This window comes from Tachysurus fulvidraco, chromosome 5, assembly GCF_022655615.1.
Source record: "Tachysurus fulvidraco isolate hzauxx_2018 chromosome 5, HZAU_PFXX_2.0, whole genome shotgun sequence".
NCBI classification, from domain to species: domain Eukaryota; kingdom Metazoa; phylum Chordata; class Actinopteri; order Siluriformes; family Bagridae; genus Tachysurus; species Tachysurus fulvidraco.
In genome coordinates this window covers 5,882,199-5,901,351 of record NC_062522.1, presented here as the reverse complement: position 1 = coordinate 5,901,351, position 19,153 = coordinate 5,882,199, and the positions used below count along the sequence as shown (strand labels likewise).

Below are 19,153 nucleotides of genomic sequence, written 5' to 3'. Positions count from 1 at the left end.
AATTTTTTCCATTTTATGGAAATGCTGGCGTGTTTTTTCCATTTTATTTACTGTGGTGTATTTCTCTCGAGTTTGTGTGACTTTCCATGGACGAGAGGTTAACTGGGAGCTGAGAGACGTCACCTAAAGCCACACCAATACCGCGCATGCGCAAAATATCATGATGTCGGGCCGGGTTTAGGTGACGTCTGGAGCTGAGCGGCTGCAAGCGGCAGTAGGGTTGTAGCTTTGGTGAAGAGAAGGTGTGTATCGCTCTTCTCTCTGTTCACCGGTACTTTCTCATGTTTAACAGTGCTTGGTGTACGTGTATATTGTGTTTGCTCAAATTTAACCCACAAATTAGCAAAAATGAGTACCAAAACATACGTCGTTAGAAACTCTGCCGGTATCCTGGATTAAGGTCATGGTGGAATACCCTGAGATTGTCACCACAGCACTTAAATCCCTATTGCCATTTCCGACATGCTATCTGTGTGAAGCGGGGTTTTCTGTAGTGAATGCAACCAAAACAAAACAACGGAATAAACTGGACATAAGCAACACACTTCGGGTGTCATTGTTTCCTATTACCCCAGATGGAATCGTCTCGTTGCAAAGAAACAAGCTCAGGGTTCTCATAGATTTAGCATTGTTGTGAGTTAAAAAGGCATGTTTAAATACAATTAAATTAAATTTATTATACCCGCCACCCCTCACCCCAGCGGGCCGTGGTAAAATTATCAAACATTGACCGGTCCGCAGGGAAAAGATGGTTGGGGACCATTGATCTAGATCAGTTTAAAATGATACATCATGTGAGGGGGATTATATAAAGTAACAATATTAAACTTCATTTTTGTCGACAACACTACAGTGATGCCCACACATTCTAAAAGTTTAAATGTTTCTTTAATATAAATCAACACACCACCACCCCTGCCAGTTAGTCTATCTTTTCTAAAACAAATATAACCAGGTACATCAATCATATGTGTTGGAGTATTGCTATTTAGCCAGGTTTCACTTAAACATAGATAATCCAAATTAGAATCTATCAGTAAATGTTGAATCTGATGTATTTTTGATATAATACTTCGAATGTTCAAATGTCCTCCAACAATGCCACTTGGTTTAGTCTTCGGGTCCCATATAACCTTTGCATGATTCACAGTCTGAAAGAATCTAAATTGTCTTTCTTTACATACCGCATGACCAGTAGCCCTGGTGGTAACTTCACCGCAGCAGTTACTAGGCCCGGAATCTTGCCCGTAGTCTGGCCTGGTGGTAACTGGACTGCCGCTGCTGAGGCCTAGTTCTGGCCTAGTAGTTGCTGGGCTATTGCTACTACTGCCTCTGCTGAGGCCTGAGCCTATCCTGCTGGTAGCTTTGCTGCCGCTGCTGAGTTCTGAGCCTGGCCCTGGCTGCTGTTGCAAAGGCCTGGCCCAATGGTAGCTTGGCTACTGCTGAGGCCTAAGCCTGGCTCAGTGGCAGCTGGGCCACTGCCACTGAGGCCAAAGGCTGGCCTGATGGTTGTAGATCTTCCGCTGCTGAGGCCTAGGGTTGGCCTGGTAGTTACAGACGGTTTGCTTCTTACATCCACTGGTTCATGTTCATATTGGTGAAGAATAAGACAATTAATACACATTTAATGTTCGGTAGCCATCAGTCCCAGAGGAAATGTATCTGTTGGTTCCTTCCTTCCAGTTGAATCATTCCAAACCAACACTGCTTTCTGTAAACAGTGTTTGGGCAAGTCATTGTTTTGGTCTAGGTTAAAATTTACTGATGGGCCAGGATTTAGTTGAATATCTCCACTTAGTAGCAGCAAAACCATTAGAATCTTGTATACATGCCATTTACTTCTCTTTGTATATTGTGTTCTGTCTTTAGTAGCAATTCCAGTATAAGGAGCTTTCTGACAAAAAATAGTATAAGCAATATAATGTCCATATCCCAAAAAATTTTGTCTTGATATATCATTTAAAGGTACAGAATGTGCAGGAGCAACTTATTGATTTCTAGCCGAAAAAAGACCTTGAGCTGGTGAAACAAGCAGGAACCAATTACAGCAGCAGCATTATCCAAATACAAACCAAGCAGCATTATCCAAATACATCCGTTTTCTCTGTACGTTTTGGTTAGTTCTCGTCTTTGATGCATGCATTTCTTTGAGTTGATGTATGTCATCTTTTTCTTGGCAGGGCTTGAGCACTAGGGGTGAGGGACTGGTTTTTGGTGGTGGTATTTCCTCACAAGTGTGCAGTGACTATCTCAATGTGTGTGTGGGTGCGCACTGAACAATTCCATGCTGGTCCAGGCTGGTTTTTACTGGTTCATGCTGGTATAGTGCTGGTATAATGTTGGTCAGTGCTGGTATAATGCTGGTCAATGCTGGTATAGATGGGTGGCCAGCATAGTCATGGTGTTATGAAGCAAAACGGGGCTGGTGTAGCTGGTTAACCAGTATGATCTTTCTGGAATGAGCTTTATGGGAACAACCTTTATTTTTGCTTGTGTATGTTTCTATGTAACACGATTAAAACACAATATATTGGAATATATTTAATTAAGTGGTATTTCTTTTGCTCCCTCTTTTGAATAAAGAACTGAAATAACAAAGCTCAAAAAGCTTTGAATAACAAAGAATAAAAACATTTAAAAATCGTTTGTTAGGGATTAAAGTGTCTCCACAAATTAAATAAATATAGTAATACCAACAACTGTTGAATTCCCGGGCTCCATGAGGGAAGCATATAAAGCATATAAATCATACCGAATGATGGTTTTTGAAAGACATATATTTATATCTATCTATATATAATATATATATATCTATCTATATATATATATATATATATATATATATATATATATATATATATATATAATCCATTTGTCTCAATTAAGAGGTAGTTAAGTTGTTTGTCTGTTTTTTTAGTAAAGCGGTAATGTGAAGAGATATTACCCAGCATCAGCGTTGCTATGCAACCATTAAAGCAACTATGTAGGTAAATGTAGTTCCTGCACTTTCCAAAAATAAATCTCGCAATGTTTTCGACTACATTATATACCTTACAGTGTTTATTGGAATTAGTATAAGATCAACATGTTTTTGCCACCGTAATTAGGATTTTGTTTTGGGGTAAATAAAAAAGCTTCCTCTTCTACATGACGTATCTGCTGATCACTGGGAATCAGAAAGTTTGCATACGTGAGGTACCTGGATGACAGCTGCACGGCAGTTGATTCAACTAGCGAAATTAAGGACTTTAACTATGACATGTTTGAACAAACTCAGGTCTATTGGGTAGCTACTGTATGATGGAAGCAAGACTTCTTCTGCACAAATACTAATACTTAAAAGGTATGTAACTTAAGCAGTAGCTGTTTTATCGTAACTCATTCACTGCACAATATAAACAAATGAGTGATATATAGTTTTGTTTCCTATTTTGTTTCTATAATTTTTCAGAGAACAAAGAAGACATAGAGCAGGAGTTGTCTAAAGGCAAATGACTCCGGGTAGCACCTCTTAAAAAAACATGGTCATCGCCACCACATACTACTTGTTACTTGCTAAAAGAGAGAGCGGAAGCTAAGACCAAAAATGTGTGTTGTAAAGGTTATATTGTGTAATGTTATTTGTGCACATCTGTAAATTACAGTGATGGCAAATGTCATTGTCAACAAACAAACTTATATAACAAATATATATGTGTGTGTGTGTGTATTATATATATATATATATATATATATATATAAATCACACCAGCAACCAGCACCAGATGCTGGACCAGCATACCAGCATCCCAGGCTGGTCGGCCAGCACACTAGCAACCAGCAGCTAATGCTGGACCAGCATACCACCATCTCAAGCTGGTCGGCCAGCACACCAGCAACCCAGGCTGGTTGGCCAGAACACCAGCAACCAGCACCTAATGCTGGACCAGCATACCACCATCTCAAGCTGGTCCCAGCATGCAAAAAATACCTTATGCTGGACCAGCAATGCTGGTTATTTTAGAAGGGCACTGGTTAAGGGAATTGACCAAGAGCATATTAATAAAAAAAAAGGGGGGGGGGGGGGGGGGAAGAAAGTAATAGTTGAGCAGTAGGGTAAACAGCAGAATCGTAGGGGCTTGTGGGTAACTTTGAATTTGATTCATTTGAATTTGAATTTGAAAATCAGACATGACAAAATAATTTAGTTAGCAGATTATTAGATTCAGGAACATCAGGAATTGTTGAAGTTTTAGTCAATCGTGGCGGAGCAGACACTTATTCAGGGCACCACTCATAACACACACACACACACACACACACACACACACACACACACACACACACACATACATACACACACACACACACACACACACACACACACACACACACACACACACACACACACACACACACACATCTAAAGGTCATTTAAAGCCTCCAATCTCCATGGAAAATAAACAGCAACCCAAACTCTGGACTAAATAAGTTGGAGTATTGAGGTAGCATTGCTAATAACCATGATCCAGTCACACAAAGTGAATGTGTTAAAAATATTTACTGCATTGTGTATGTGTATGTATTGTGTGTCTGTGTGTACTGTATCTTGCAACTTTTGTCTCTTTTGTAGAGCCACAAAGACAGTTATGGTTCCAATCAGAAGCAGCAGCAGAATTGCAGACACAGTGATAACAGTGGAAGCTGAAAATCCTGGAAGAGAAACAAACACACAGTCAATTTATCAGATGGGATCAGAATAATCATGTATTTATAGTTAGACTATGTGCATCTAAGCAAAATCACCTGCTGGAGGAGAAGGTGGAGTAGACAAGGATTTTTTATCAGAGTTTTTATCTGTGAGACGAAGAAGTGGGGATGATGATGATGATGATGATGATGAAGGGCAGTTTTGAGGTTGAAACTGGGACACATGGATCTAATTCAGTTAGATAATGAATGATATTAAGTGAGTGAATCTAGTGTATGACTGACAGCAGTACAGATGCAACACAATAGACAGATTATACACTTTGTATGTGTGGAACTTCAGAAATACTGACTGCTGTTAGCTGACAAAATCAGCAGTTACAGGTTGATGTGAGCAATTGCTCTGTACTTTTTAATACATCTTACAGGAAATATAGTGAAGAAAAAACTTGCACATGCACAGGAAGAACTGATTTAAGCCTAATAAAAATCTGCTCATCACAGTCTAAAAACAGAAGTTTGAAGGGTAAAAATAATATCAAGTAGGTTTAGTTCATTGTGATAAAAAGCTAGTTTCTAAAAAAATAACTTCTATATTTGTAATATATTTGAATTTTTTCAGAACTTTATTCAGAACTTTTTTTTTATTCAGAACTGCTAATAATATCACCACAGATTAGTCTTAGTTAGGATGTGTACTGCATCAGTGCTTCAAAACAAAGCATCTGTTATATCAGAAAAGTTAACACAGTGTGTCTACACGTCTCTACAAACTCACCAGTGACTGTCAGTTTGATCCGTGTGAAATAAACCTTGTATCCATGATCAGATGTCCAGGCTTTTTCAGCTCCACACCAGTATTCAGAGTCCTGCTTTGTTACATCTCTAATACTTACAGTGAAGGTTTGTTTTTCTCTGTCATCATACAGGGAGAATTTCCCAAAAGTTTATTTTTTTCTACAATCTTTAACAGAGTCCTTATAAAAACAAGCAAAATCTTGCGTCCTGCAGAGAAACTTGGGGTCACTTTTGAGGGATTGTGGGTATTTACATCTGACAGTTAAATCTCCTCCTATATGGACAGTCTCACTGATGGACTTCTCATAGTACAGATCTGCAAACCAATCAGATCAGTTTACATGTGTATTTGTGTCCTAGCTCCTATTAACAACACATACACAGTTCTACAGTATATTTGCATAGAAATATGACCACATGTTTTTTTTCTGCTTACTTACGGGTCGCCGTGCCAAAGTGACCACTAGGGGATGACCCAGAAACAAGCTTCAATTCAACTTTAAAGCATCAAATCCTCCAAAAACACGAAAATACCTATTTACCTATTAAAGTTTATACTCTCAATAATTTAAATTTTAAACCCACACACAAAGCACAATATGATTCACAGCCTTCATACAATTAGAAAAAAATTTTGGACAAAACTGACCTAGGTGGCGCTAGACCGGTTTTTCCCTTACCTTTAGACGCATCTCTGTCTTCACTGGGGTAATATATTCCAACACAAATAATCCACAAAATTCCACACAGGTCCAAGGAATTGAAGTCTGTAAGCCTTTTAATCCAAAACGCTCTGGTCGCGCCGCAAATATTCCGTTAGTGTTCTGAAAACTGGAAACAGAAGTGCGCCATCATCTCGTTTTGCCGCTCTAACTTCTAATTGGGATATTCAAAAATTCAAAGTCTACGTTTATAGCCCAGGTCCTAACGAATCAAATAAGCCCTCATTTGAGCCAATCGGTGCTTGTATGGCAGAGATAGACGGCTGAGAAGCCAATGGTGGCATGACCTCAGTTTTTTGGGAACCCGCTTTTGACTGACAATTACTCCTTCCAATAGCAATGAAATGGGCTGGGACCTATACAGCTGTTTAGCCAATAAGCAGACGATTCCAACGCTATGCGGCATGCCGTATGTTCTTTGCCTGTGTCTGAGTGAACTGGATGCGCAAAAAAATTCTTGCGTAATCCCTGACCTTTTGTCCCTCTCACAGCTCAGGGTGTCAAGTTACAGGCCTTTTTTCACACCAGAGTGATAGAGAGAGAGTCTAGGCTTGTTTATGGCCTTTCAGACTGAGCATGCAGCCTTTTATTTCAAAGTTATATAGTAAACAAGTACACAAAAACGCTGCACCCGATGACCATGGCCATAGAAAAATATTCATATAAAATCCATTTTTGAGTCTTTTGACTTGGAATTTTTTTTGGTGAAAGCCAAGACATGTGGCTATGACTCTCAGTTGTTTTGTCCCTAGCATGTTCCAAAAAAATAAGATTGATCAGTTTATCAGGTAAACAACCCAGGCGGACATGAAAACCTTCATTCTAACCCCTGTAACTTTGTGCCAGTAAGGCCTAGAATCAATCTGAATTAGTCTGACTAGTTTCTGAAACTAGAGAATCTCTTCTTTCAAATAATACCTCACCCCTGTGTGTCAAAGTATGTGGGAGCTGTACCACTTTTTGTTGGGCAAGTCATATAGGCGGAGATCCCCTAAGAGGTTAAAACACATAATTAATGCTCCTCACCTTCTGTTACATTCAGTGTCACTACAGTGTAGACCGCCAGTTTATCAGACACAACAACACCACATGCGTATGTTCCTGTGTCCTCTATATTAAGCTCTCTGATAAACACACTGAAGAATCCTGCACTTCTGTTGTCATGAATTGAGAATCTGCCATCATGTGACCATTCACTGTTTGGTTTTGTTTGTTTTTGATTAAAACACCACTGATGTGTTCCGATCTTACAGAATGATTTTGATTTGTCTTTATATTCATCCTCATATCTGCATTTGATGTTAATTCTTCCCCCTGCATATGCAGTCACTTCTCTAGAGACCAAGGACCCTGTTAGGAGCAAGTTCTAAATCAAATCATGGTCAACTCAATTAATCACTAACTACTGTATGTGTATGAAGATCAATTAAGTCATATATGCAGTCCTTTTGCTCTGATGGTCAATTACAGGTTATATGTTATTAGTTTTCAAACAAAGAGGACAAGATTTATATATATATTTTAAAAAGCATTGCGGGAATTTAAATTTAAAATAGACAGAAATAGTTTATCAGCATTGTACAAAGGAAAAATGGACAAATAATTATTCTTGGGATTGCGAATTCTCTTTAAATGACAATTTTATGTATAGAAAGTAAATAGAGAAAATGAAGTACATTTACTTTGTATTTTCCACAACACTTAATGACACTAGATCTTTGTAAAGATAAACAGAAGGCAGTGGTGGGAGACTCACCTTCCTTTACCTTCAGTTCCACTGGTGTGTAAATGTCTTTCACTAAAGTTTTATCAACTCCACACTGGTACGTCCCAGTGTCCTGTACAGTGAGCTCTCTGAACATCACCCAGAACTCTGATGATTTGGTGTCATCAAACAGTGAGAATCTTCCTGAATTTACCCACTGGTTTTTATCTCCTGTCTTTATTTGTACAGAACAGTATAGTGTTGAACCCTTACAGAAATATTTTTGGTTATCTCTGTATGCTGTACCATACTTGCACTTGATAAGGATTCCTCCTCCTGAATATCCTGTTACTTCCTTTGAGGCTCCTCCATCTAACAAAACACCAAAGAATCCATCTGAGCAAAACCTTCCTTCATGTAACACTGATGATGATAGTGAACATTATTTTGAAGTGCATTTCTTTACCTGAGATCAGACAGAGGGTGAAGATGAGGAGGATCTTCATCCTGAGTTCACTCTCACAGATCTCTACACCAACTCTCCTTCAAAAAGATCTTAAAGCTCCTGTTCTGTTACACACTGTTACTCTCTCTTTCTGCTCGGTGAATGTGTCGTGTCTTCATCTGTGTATTAACCATAAAGTGATGCTACACCCATTTCCCCTTCTATCTGTGCGAGAAAGAGCTGAACAGGAAGTGTGTCTGAAATATGTGTGAACTTTATAGGCACAATGCAAATGCTTTCAAACACAAAAACAAGCCTCTGGTCAGTTACATTTACATTTTTACATTTACAGCATTTGGCAGACAGCCTTATCCAGAGTGATGTACAAAAGTTCTTTTAAGTCTTTAAATACATTAAATCTGGTTCACCAGGTTACAGACATAAGATACGGGGTTTATCATAAGGGATTTGGTAGCTCAGTGGCTCCGATTCAAAACACTGATTCTTTCCTACAAAGCCAAAAATGGACCAGCTCCCTCTTACCTCAAAGCTCTCATCATTCCTCGCACTGCACCCCGCAACCTCCGATCTACCAGCACTGTTCGACTGGTTCCACCATCTCTCAGGGTAAGAGGCAAGTATACTACAAGACTCTTCTCTATTCTGGCACGAAGGTGGTGGAGTGAACTTCCCCTAGAGGTCCGGACAGCTGAGTCACTGGCTATTTTCAAGCGGCGGTTTAAGACCTACTTATTCAGGAAACACTTCAACTAGCACTTCTTTCCTTATCTTTTGCATTTAAAAAACAAAACAAAACAAAAAAAAAACCTTTGACACTTTTTCATTGTAACTTTGAACAAATGTTTTAAACTCATGGTATCTTAAGTATGTAACCTAGTGAACCAGCATTAATGTATTCAATGTTAGAGATTTAAGCACTTTTTTAAGCACACGTCGCTCTGGAGGCGTCTGCCAAATGCTGTAAATGTAAATGGTTAAGGTGTTCACCTACTGATCGGAAGGTCCTTGGCTCAAATCCCAGGCTCACCAAGTTGTCCCTGATCAAGGCCCTTAACCATCAATTGCTCAGGGGTATAAACTGAAATAAAAATGTAAGTCACTCTGTATAAGAGTGTCTGCTAAATGCTTTAAATGTAATATACCATGACCCTAAAACACTGTTCAAAGGTGTATTTTTTACAGTGTGTAAACAATCATATTAAGGTGTTTGAGTGTTTAATATTCTTATAGCATTCTTCATGTGTGCATCTTTCTCTGTGTGAGTTATTTTTCCTCTTAGTTCTACAGTATTTACTTTCATGATGATATATATTAATCTATGTCAGTGTGTTCTGCTTTACTGCAGGAAATCCTATACTGCCCTCTAGAGCTCAAGTAGTGTAACACAGGAGGAAAACGTAATTTTAAACTAGGGCTGGTAAGCGATTAAAAATTTTAATCTACTTAATTACATGATGTGGCGATTAATGAATCTAATATTTAATTGCAAATAAATATTAGTTGATTGCACATAAATATTATTTCCCCCAAAATGTCAATTAAAATGATTGTGTTTGAGGAAGATTAAACCAATATAACAAAAAGCAGTTTTTTTTTATTTAACACAAGCCTATCACTTAGGCTATCACAGCAATGGCAGTAACATAACAATTCAAAAAGCATCCATTAACCCCTTGTCTTCCACAATATTAACAGGCCTACAGTCCATTGTAATCCATTTAGATATTGCATTTGTTAATGTTTCTGAGGACGACTTACTTAATTTGTGGCGATTTTCAGTCAGCGTGGTTTTCGCATAGCTTGCCTGCAGCATCCGGGGTTGTGCTAACTGCAGAGCTCGCAATATGTTTTGAGTTCAGGTGGAATTTTATGCTAGAACTACTTCGATGGTATGCAAATTCCTTATTGCAGAGAACGCAAAGGACTTTGGGTTTATCAGTGGCTCCATTGGAAAGAGTTTTCCGGTTTCCTCCCCCGGTCCCAAGACATGCATAGTAGGTTGATTGGCATCTCTGGAAAATTGTCCAAAGTGTGTGAGTGCATGAGTGAATGACAGTGTGTGTGTACGCCCTGCAATGGGTTGGAACCCCGTCCAGGGTGTATCCTGCCTTGATGCCAGCGGTTTAGACGTTAATGGTTATGTCTTGAGTTTTTGGGGACAGCAAATTTACACTGTTATACAAGCTGTACACTCACTACTTTATATTGTAGCACAGTCATTTCTTCAGTGTTGTCACATGAAAAGTTATAATGAAATATTATAGAATACTGAATATAAACTGTGATGGTAGAGCATGCACTGCTGCCTTTCAGATGTTAGGCTCAAAGGTTTCACCACACCAGAGAGATGTTTTATTAACAGAGCTCGTGTCCGACATAGGACGCATCACATATGAACATGGCACACGTGTGTTCTTGGTACATATGCCCCCAGGGGGTGGGAAGACATTCTTAAAGAGCCCAACACATGTTTAAGGTGCAGCACATTAGAACATACAAATCACATTGTATTTCTGAACAGATCACAATGATCTACAAACAGTGTAAAATAAAAAACATTTTTAGCAACAGTGTGCTATTATGAAAGAGAACAACACCAAATACTATCAAAGCAGTGTGCTAGGCTTTACAGAATTTGTAATTTCTGGCATGAAAAAGACAGGAAGGCTAATTGGCCATCGGTATCCAAGATTAGAATTAAACCCATACATCGTAAACAAGAGCTCAGAATCTAAGCATAATCACAACCTATGAGCTAGGAGCTTTCTTCTTAGTCAAATGGTGACTCTGTATCACCACCATAAATTGGAACAGCTATCTTTACTGGAACTTTCCATTCACATTGCAGTCATGGCGCCACATATAGTGTGGATGTAGAACAGTAGAGAGGAAAAATAAGAAAAGGTATATAAATATCTGCCGCAATTACAGAGCCCTTAATATTCTGGTCAAAATGTACATGACTGAATGTGTCATAGTCACACAAGTGCTCTTTCTTATTAAAGATAATCTCTGGAACTGTATCATTGGAGTTGGTGGTGTTAGTGTGGAAACTCACTACTGTGTAATTCAGATCTTCAGCAGATTTCTCAAATGACTCCCGAGAAGCACCGCCTGGGGTATCAGAGAGATCTGTGGGTAACTGAGCTGTGGATTAGACGTCCTGATCAGGAGGGATTGTGGGTAATTGAGCAGAAGCATAGACTGTGAAAATCACAGTCATTTTATTTTTCCTGTCATATTTTTTCAGACCATTTTTACAATTGAATTCAAATACAAATCTGTTCAAAAATCTTACTGAGAAAATATATATATATATATATATATATATATATATATATATATATATATATATATATATATATATATATATATATATATCTCCGAGGCATGAGATGAATCATATGAAACCTGTTAAATATTTGATCATATTTTAGTGTACCTGTCAGGGTGGAGGACTCAAATACAGGATGCCGATGTAAATAATAAAAGTCTTTAATGAGCTTGACAAAATAATTAGGCAAGGCAGGCAAACGCACAGAGTGAAAAACAGTCCAATAATCCAGTACACAGGCTGGCAGGGTAATACAGGGCTGGCAAAAACATAGACTGAAAAATTGTCCAATAATCTGGTACAGAGGCAGGCACGGTAATACAGGGCAGGCAAAAACACAGAAACCATGTCTCATGACATCCCTCCTGGCTGGTTAGGATGGTCACGATGGAACTGGGTGATGAGGAGACAGGCTTGAACTGGTTTCGGTCTGGAGACATGGAATCCATGGTAAATACGTAGGACTCTGGGGAACTTGAGTCAGACCGCCACTGGATTGAGCATTTTGGAGTTGGGAAAAGGCCCAACAAAGCGTGGGGTAAGTTTCCTGCAGGCCACCTTAAGCGGCAGGTCTCTGATGGATAGCCAGACCCTCTGACTGACACGATACGGGTGTACCGGACAGCGCTTGTTATTGGACCACCAGGAGTAGCTCCTAGAAGCACTGAGTGGGACCACACAAGCTTTTTTCCAGACGTGTCAGCAACACTTGAACAGGGCATGGGCTGAGGGAACCGAAGCCTCCATTTTCCGATGCCTTCGTTTTTCAGTTTGTCGATTAGACTGAGGATGGAACCCAGAGAACAGGCATCAAAACTCTCTCCAGAAGTTAGAGGTGAACTGAGGACCATGATCGGATACAAAGTTTTGTGGGAGGCCTTGCAAGTGAAAGACATACTCGAGCATGAGCAGGGCTGTGTCCTGCACAGAATCGTCACGGGCTCATTGGGCAAATCGAGACAAACAGGGCAGTTAAACTGATCTTCAAGAAAGAATTTGGGAAATGCAATAAACACAATAAAGTTATGACTCTTTAAGCAAACCAAGCCGATTGACACACTATGAGGATGTGTGTGCTGGGTCGGAGAGAGTCACTGTCACCTTTCAGTAACATGGTACTAATTCCATGCTTTAACTGTCTCTCAACTGTTTATGATGGGAATTCTCAAAAAAATCACTAGACAGTAGCCTACAGCAGAAGTAAACTGTGATAGCCTCTCTTAACAGTTCAACCACATTTCTCTAACACATTTCTCTAATAACAGCCATTTTAATAAAATTTTAACAGATGGCCACAGTCAAGTCGTAAGCTTTCATACTCACTGGTTAAGGGAAATGACCAAGAGCAACTTAATTAAAAAAAAAAATAAGGGAAGAACAAAGTAATAGACACAGTTATATTCCACCAACACATACTTGGTGTAATAATGATAAGAAACTAGACAGATGAAGTAACATGACTAAGTGAATCGTAGTCACACAAGACCTCTGTCTTCTTAAAGATAATCTTTGCAGCTGCATCATTAGAGCTGGTGGATTTGGCATGAAAACTCACTGATGTGTAATTCAGACCTTCATCAGATTCTGCAGCCGAATCGTAGGGGCTTGTGGGTAACTTTGAATTTGCATAAACCGTGTGATGATCAGAGGGGATTGTGGGTAGTTCAGCTGTAGAGTAAATTGTGGAATTTCCAACATCTGAGGTAGAAAGTCGTCTGCTGTCTTTTATTTCTTCATATTCACAGATATCACGAGGAACCTGAGAGCAAAGAGGAACAGAAACAAATTTATGGGATTTTTTTCTTCCAAAGGATATGTTGTGGTACTGAACACACACAATGATTTATCAATTACCACTTGGTTTCCTGGGTCTTGGCCAGAAGTAGTAGAGGCTGAATCTGCTGAAAGAAGCAGTAAAGTAGTCAGTAAATCGACAGCATCACTGTCATTGCTTCTCCAGCTGAGCATGAAAAAATCCTGTTTTTGTTCACTGAGGTAAATAGAAACTGCACTCAGATGTACACTGTGTCTTCTAAAATCAGACATTATGAAATTATTTAGTTAGTAAATTATTAGATTCAGGAACGTCAGGAACTGCTGAAGTTTTAGTCAGTCGTGGTGGACACTTATTCAGGGCACCACTCATTCAAAACACACACGCACACACACACACACGCACACACACACTCACACACGTCTAGGGGTCATTTAATGCCTCCAATCTCCATGGAAAATAATTCACACAAACAGCAACCCAAACTCTGGACTAAATAAGTTGGAGTACTGAGGTAGCATTGCTAATAACCATTGTAGCGTCTTGTACCAGTCATTTTAGATTTCATGTCCCAGGCACCCTAAATTTCAACATCTACTCCTCAATTAACTGATGAGCAACCCAGTTTTACACACACCTGGCTCCAGAATGACTGGAGCCTACACAAAGACCAGATAACCCCATGCGGCTCATTGGGGCCTGCAAACAGAACTCACACACACACACACACACACACACACACACACACACACACACACACACACACACACACACACACACACACCACAATGAGACATTCCTTTTACTAATAAAACCCAAGATAAGGTACTCTAAGGTTCTCATTCTTATAACCCTTTTTGTAATGTGTTTCTTCTTTTAAGGCTTGCCTGACTTAAAATTATTTACTCCTTAATTTCCTGACAAGAGTGTATTTTATTCATGTGTCAGAAAACAACATTGTATTTTAAAATCCGTTATACTCTATCATCATATCTTACTGATCATGGCATGTTAATCTATACCTGTTCTAATGCCGTATGCCCCTTTAAGGTCTGATGTCAGAATGTATACGAAGCTATCGTTTTCTTTTTACTTCCCTAATGAAAGTGCATCTTGTTTATGTTTCATTTTTGTTCCTTTGCCTTTATCTTTGCCTTGATTAATGATCTATGTATGTAATGTACCGCTGCCTTCATACCGTCATTACCCTTCATGTTTAGTATCCAAATGACCACAAAATTATCGGTTACTCATTTTTCAAGCACTGGTGTATTTTATTTGAGCACAAAAGGCGCCATACCATCTTAATACACCCTGGATCAAACTTTAAAGTCATCTAAAAGTTTGATAGCTAAACCATGCCCACAGACACCTGAAACAAAGGGAGTTTTTCCCTCCAAAATCCTGACTGAAGTATTGGTCATCTCCCCAAAGATGGGTGGAGTTCGCGACCTTTAAATTGTCAGAAACACCACTAATCCGTGGTCAGACTTCCGGAACAGCTTCAAGACGACTCCATCTTCCTTCAAAGAAGTTCCAGCAAGCTTCACTTCCAAGAACGACAACTATTCTGATCTTCAGGAGAACTTGGAAGAACGTCTGACCCCACCCTAACTGACTTTTCAGAGATTTCTCTGTTGCATCCGGACACTTGTTCAGTAAGCCAATGCAAGTAACCGTTTCCTTTACCAACCAATTTAGATGCGTAATTTTAAGTAGGAATCTTTCATTGAATCTTAAGGTGAATTTAAGTTTCTGTGACGATTTCCCAGTTAGGGTGTGTTTTAATTTTGAAGTCTAAGCTTGCCATTCCTTTCCTTCCTTTCTCTAGTTTCTTCTTTCCAGTCTTTTCCTCCATTTCCCCAATTTTAATTTCTTTTGTTTTATTTTATTTTTCATTTTCGTTTTCCCTAATTCTTTTGTTTGTTTGTGTAGTTAGTTTTATGTTGTGTTTGTCTCATTCATTAAATGTCATAATTTTGAGCCACAGGTGATTTGTCTCTGAGTCTCGCTCACAAATTAAGGTACCTGCAACATCGGGTCTGAACTACGTGCTCTATTGAGTTAATTTAATTTAAATTACGGTATACAGTAAAAGGAAAGCGAATCTTTCTTGGCCGGGAAGATACCGCCTTCATAGAATTAATAAAGGTACATGGCCTGTTCGCCGGACGAACAGACCAAATAAGCGTAACCTTAATTCCAGTACCGTTAATTTCAACTTAGGTTAAAATATTTAGAAGTCACTATAACATGTTATAGTTACTTGTAAATATTTACCTTGCTTCACAGGCCAAAATCGCTACACCATGATCCAGTCACACAAAATTAATTTGTTAAAAAATATTTACTGCAGTGTATGTGGTGTATTTGTGTGTCTGTGTGTGAGTGTACCTTGCAACTTTTGTCTCTTTTGTAGAGCCACAAAGACGGTTATGGTTCCAACCAGAAGCAGCAGAATTACACACACAGTGATAACAGTGGACGCTGGAAATCCTGGAAGAGAAACAAACAGACAGTCAGTTTATCAGATGGGATCAGATTCAAGTATTGATAGTTAGACTGTGTGCATCTGAGCAGAATCACCTGCTGGAGGAGAGGCTGGAGTAGTCCAGGATTTGTTTTTATCTGTGAGACGAAGAAGTGGGGATGATGTTGATGATGATGTTGATGATGATGAAAATGATGATGATGATGATGATGATGATGATGATGATGATGAAGGGCAGTTTTGAGGTTGTGAGGTTGAAACTGGGATATATGGATCTAATTCAGTTAGATAATGAATGACATTAAGTGAGTAAATCTAGTGTAAATCTAGTGACTGACAGCAGTACAGAGGCAACACAACAGACACATTATACACTCTGTATGTGTGGAACTTCAGAAATACTGACTGCTGTTAGCTGACAAAATCAGCAGTTACAGGTTGATGTGAGCATTTGCTCTGTTGTTTTTAATACATCTAAGTAACAGAAAGTGTAGTGAAGAAAAAACACACACATGCACAGGAAGAACTGATTTGGCCCTAATAAAAATCTGCTCATCACATCTGTTAGTCTAAAAACATAAGTCTCAAGGTTAAAGGATAATATCAAGTAGGTCACTTCAGTTCATTGTGGTAAAAAGCTTGTTTCTAAAAAAAAACTAAAAATAACTGCTATATTTGTAATATATTTGAATTTTCTATTCAGAACTGCTATTAATATCACAAATTAGTCTTAGTTAGGATGCGTGAGTCTGTGTTTCAAAACAAAGCATCTGTTATATCAGAAAAGTTAACACAGTGTGTCTACACGTCTCTACAAACTCACCAGTGACTGTCAGGTTGATCCGTGTGAAATAAACCTTGTATCCATGATCAGATGTCCAGGCTTTTTCAGCTCCACACCAGTATTCAGAGTCCTGCTTAGTTACAGATCTAATACTCACATTGAAGTTTTGTTTTTCTCTGTCATCATACAGGGCCGTTTTCTCAACAATTAAATATTTTTTATTCTCTTTAACAGAGTCCTTATAAAAACAAGCAAAATCTTGTGTCCTCCCCCCACAGAGAAACTTGGGGTCACTCCTGAGGGATTGTGGGTATTTACATCTGACAGTTAAATCTCCTCCTACATGGACACTCTTACTGATGGACTTTTCATAGGACAGATATGAGAACCAATCAGATGAAATAAAATTTTATATGTGTATTTGTGTCCTAGCTCCTATTAACAACACATACACATTTCTACAGTGTATTTGCATAGAAATGACCACGTTTCTTCTCCTTAAAACACATAATTAATGCTCCTCACCTTCTGTTACATTCAGTGTCACTACAGTGTAGACCGCCAGTTTATCAGACACAACAACACCACATGCGTATGTTCCTGTGTCCTCTATAATAAGCTCTCTGATAAACACACTGAAGAATCCTGCACTTCTGTTGTCATGAATTGAGAATCTGCCATCATGTGAACATTCACTGTTCGGTTTTGTTTGTTTTTGATTAAAACAACACTGATGTGTTCCGATCTTACAGAAAGATTTTGATTTGTCTTTATATTCATCCTCATATCTGCATTTGATGTCAATTCTTCCCCCTGCATATGCAGTCACTTCTCTAGAGACCAAGGACCCTGTTAGGAGCAAGTTCAAAATCAAATCATGGTCAACTCAATTAATCACTAACTACTGTATGTGTATGAAGATCAATTAAGTCATATATGCAGTCCTTTTGCTCAATTACAGGTTAATTGTTATTAATATTCAAACAAAGAATACAGAAATAGACAGAAATAGTTTATCAGCCTTGTACTAGGGAAAAATTGACAAATAACTGACGGAAACTACAGTACACAGGACAAAGGACAAGAGTACACTGACTATGATACACTGACACAGTTAAATATACATGACATTAGGGAACAGGTGTGTAGAGACGGGGAGGACTAAACAAGGGCGGGGAAGACACGTGACAAAGAACATAAACAGAAGCACATGGCCAAAAGTCCGGGCTGAACCGTAACACTAATCTTGCTTTACCTTCAGTTCCACCGGTTCGTAAATGTCTCTGTCTAAACTAATGTCAACTCCACACTGGTACGTCCCAGTGTCCTGTACAGTGAGCTCTCTGATCATCACCCAGATCTCTGATGATTTGGTGTCATCAAACAGTGAGAATCTTCTTGAATTTACCCACTGGTTTTTATCTCCTGTCTTTATTTGGTCAGTACAGCCTGGCCATGAACCCTTACAGAAATATTTTTGTTTATCTTTGTATTCTGTATCATACTTGCACTTGATAAGGATTCCTCCTCCTGAATATCCTGTTACTTCCTTTGAGGCTCCTCCATCTAACAAAACACCAAAAATCCATTTGAACAAAACCTTCCTTCATGTAACACTGCTGCTGGGAATGAGCATTATTTTGAAGTGCATTTCTTTACCTGAGATCAGACAGAGGGTGAAGATGAGGAGGATCTTCATCCTGAGTTCACTCTCACAGATCTCTACACCAACTCCAATTCAGGAAGATATTAACGCTCCTGTTTTGTTACACACTGTTAAAGTCTCTGTCCAGCTCTGTGAATGTGTCGTGTCTTTATCTGTGTATTAACCATAAAGTGATGCTGCACCCACTTCCCCTTCTATATCTGTGAGAAAGAGCTGAACAGGAAGTGTGTCTGAAATATGTGTGAACTTCATAGACACAATACAAATGCTTTCAAATTTCAAACACATAAATAAGCCTCTGGTCAGTAACAGTGTGTAATCAGTCATATGAAGATGTTTGAATGTTTAAGAATAGCATTCTGTGTATGTGCATCTTCCTTTGTGTAAGTTATGTTTCCACTCATCAGTACAATACAGTTCTCTAGTAATAACTTTAATGATAATATTTATTAACCCATGTCATTGTACTGCTGTACTGCCAGAAAGCCTCTACTGCCCCTAGAGCACAAGGAGTGTAACACAGGATGAAAAATACTTTTTAAAATGAACTTTACAGTATTCACAATAGAGTAACAAAGATGATAATGATGAGATAGCAGGACTTTTTGAATTGTAGGAGCCTCCTTCATTGCTGTTTGTCTGTGAAAACGCAGTGACACAGTAATACTTTCTGTATCTGTAGCTATATATGTAGGTCTGCAAAGCACTCATAAGGGCATCTGCT

The 19,153-nt window shown here is 38.8% G+C and overlaps 3 protein-coding genes and 1 long non-coding RNA gene across 4 annotated transcripts; all 4 read right to left on the bottom strand.

Moving 5' to 3' along the window:
* Positions 1–4,584: 4,584 nt before the first annotated feature.
* LOC125141167 lies at positions 4,585–5,941 on the bottom strand. Its single transcript, XR_007140526.1, has 3 exons — positions 5,468–5,941; positions 4,786–4,918; positions 4,585–4,692 (listed from the first exon to the last, which is right to left on the bottom strand). It is a non-coding gene; the product is annotated as an uncharacterized LOC125141167 (long non-coding RNA).
* Positions 5,942–7,194: 1,253 nt separating this feature from the next.
* LOC125141161 (CMRF35-like molecule 9) lies at positions 7,195–8,579 on the bottom strand. Its single transcript, XM_047813235.1, has 3 exons — positions 8,381–8,579; positions 7,966–8,286; positions 7,195–7,559 (listed from the first exon to the last, which is right to left on the bottom strand). The coding sequence occupies exons 1-3, from the start codon at positions 8,418–8,420 to the stop codon at positions 7,222–7,224; spliced, it is 699 nt and encodes a 232-aa protein (XP_047669191.1). The 5' UTR covers positions 8,421–8,579; the 3' UTR covers positions 7,195–7,221.
* A 4,206-nt stretch (positions 8,580–12,785) lies between these two features.
* LOC125141209 lies at positions 12,786–17,172 on the bottom strand (the record flags this gene model as incomplete). The annotated part of the gene is made up of 5 exons (XM_047813595.1): positions 12,786–13,473; positions 13,569–13,615; positions 15,883–15,984; positions 16,075–16,116; positions 16,803–17,172. Coding segments are annotated over 5 exons (882 nt in total), but the record flags the coding sequence as incomplete, so codon positions are not given.
* LOC125141160 (CMRF35-like molecule 8) lies at positions 16,803–18,588 on the bottom strand. The gene is made up of 3 exons (XM_047813234.1): positions 18,423–18,588; positions 18,009–18,329; positions 16,803–17,612 (listed from the first exon to the last, which is right to left on the bottom strand). The coding sequence occupies exons 1-3, from the start codon at positions 18,460–18,462 to the stop codon at positions 17,275–17,277; spliced, it is 699 nt and encodes a 232-aa protein (XP_047669190.1). The 5' UTR covers positions 18,463–18,588; the 3' UTR covers positions 16,803–17,274.
* Between the last annotated feature and the right edge of the window lie 565 nt (positions 18,589–19,153).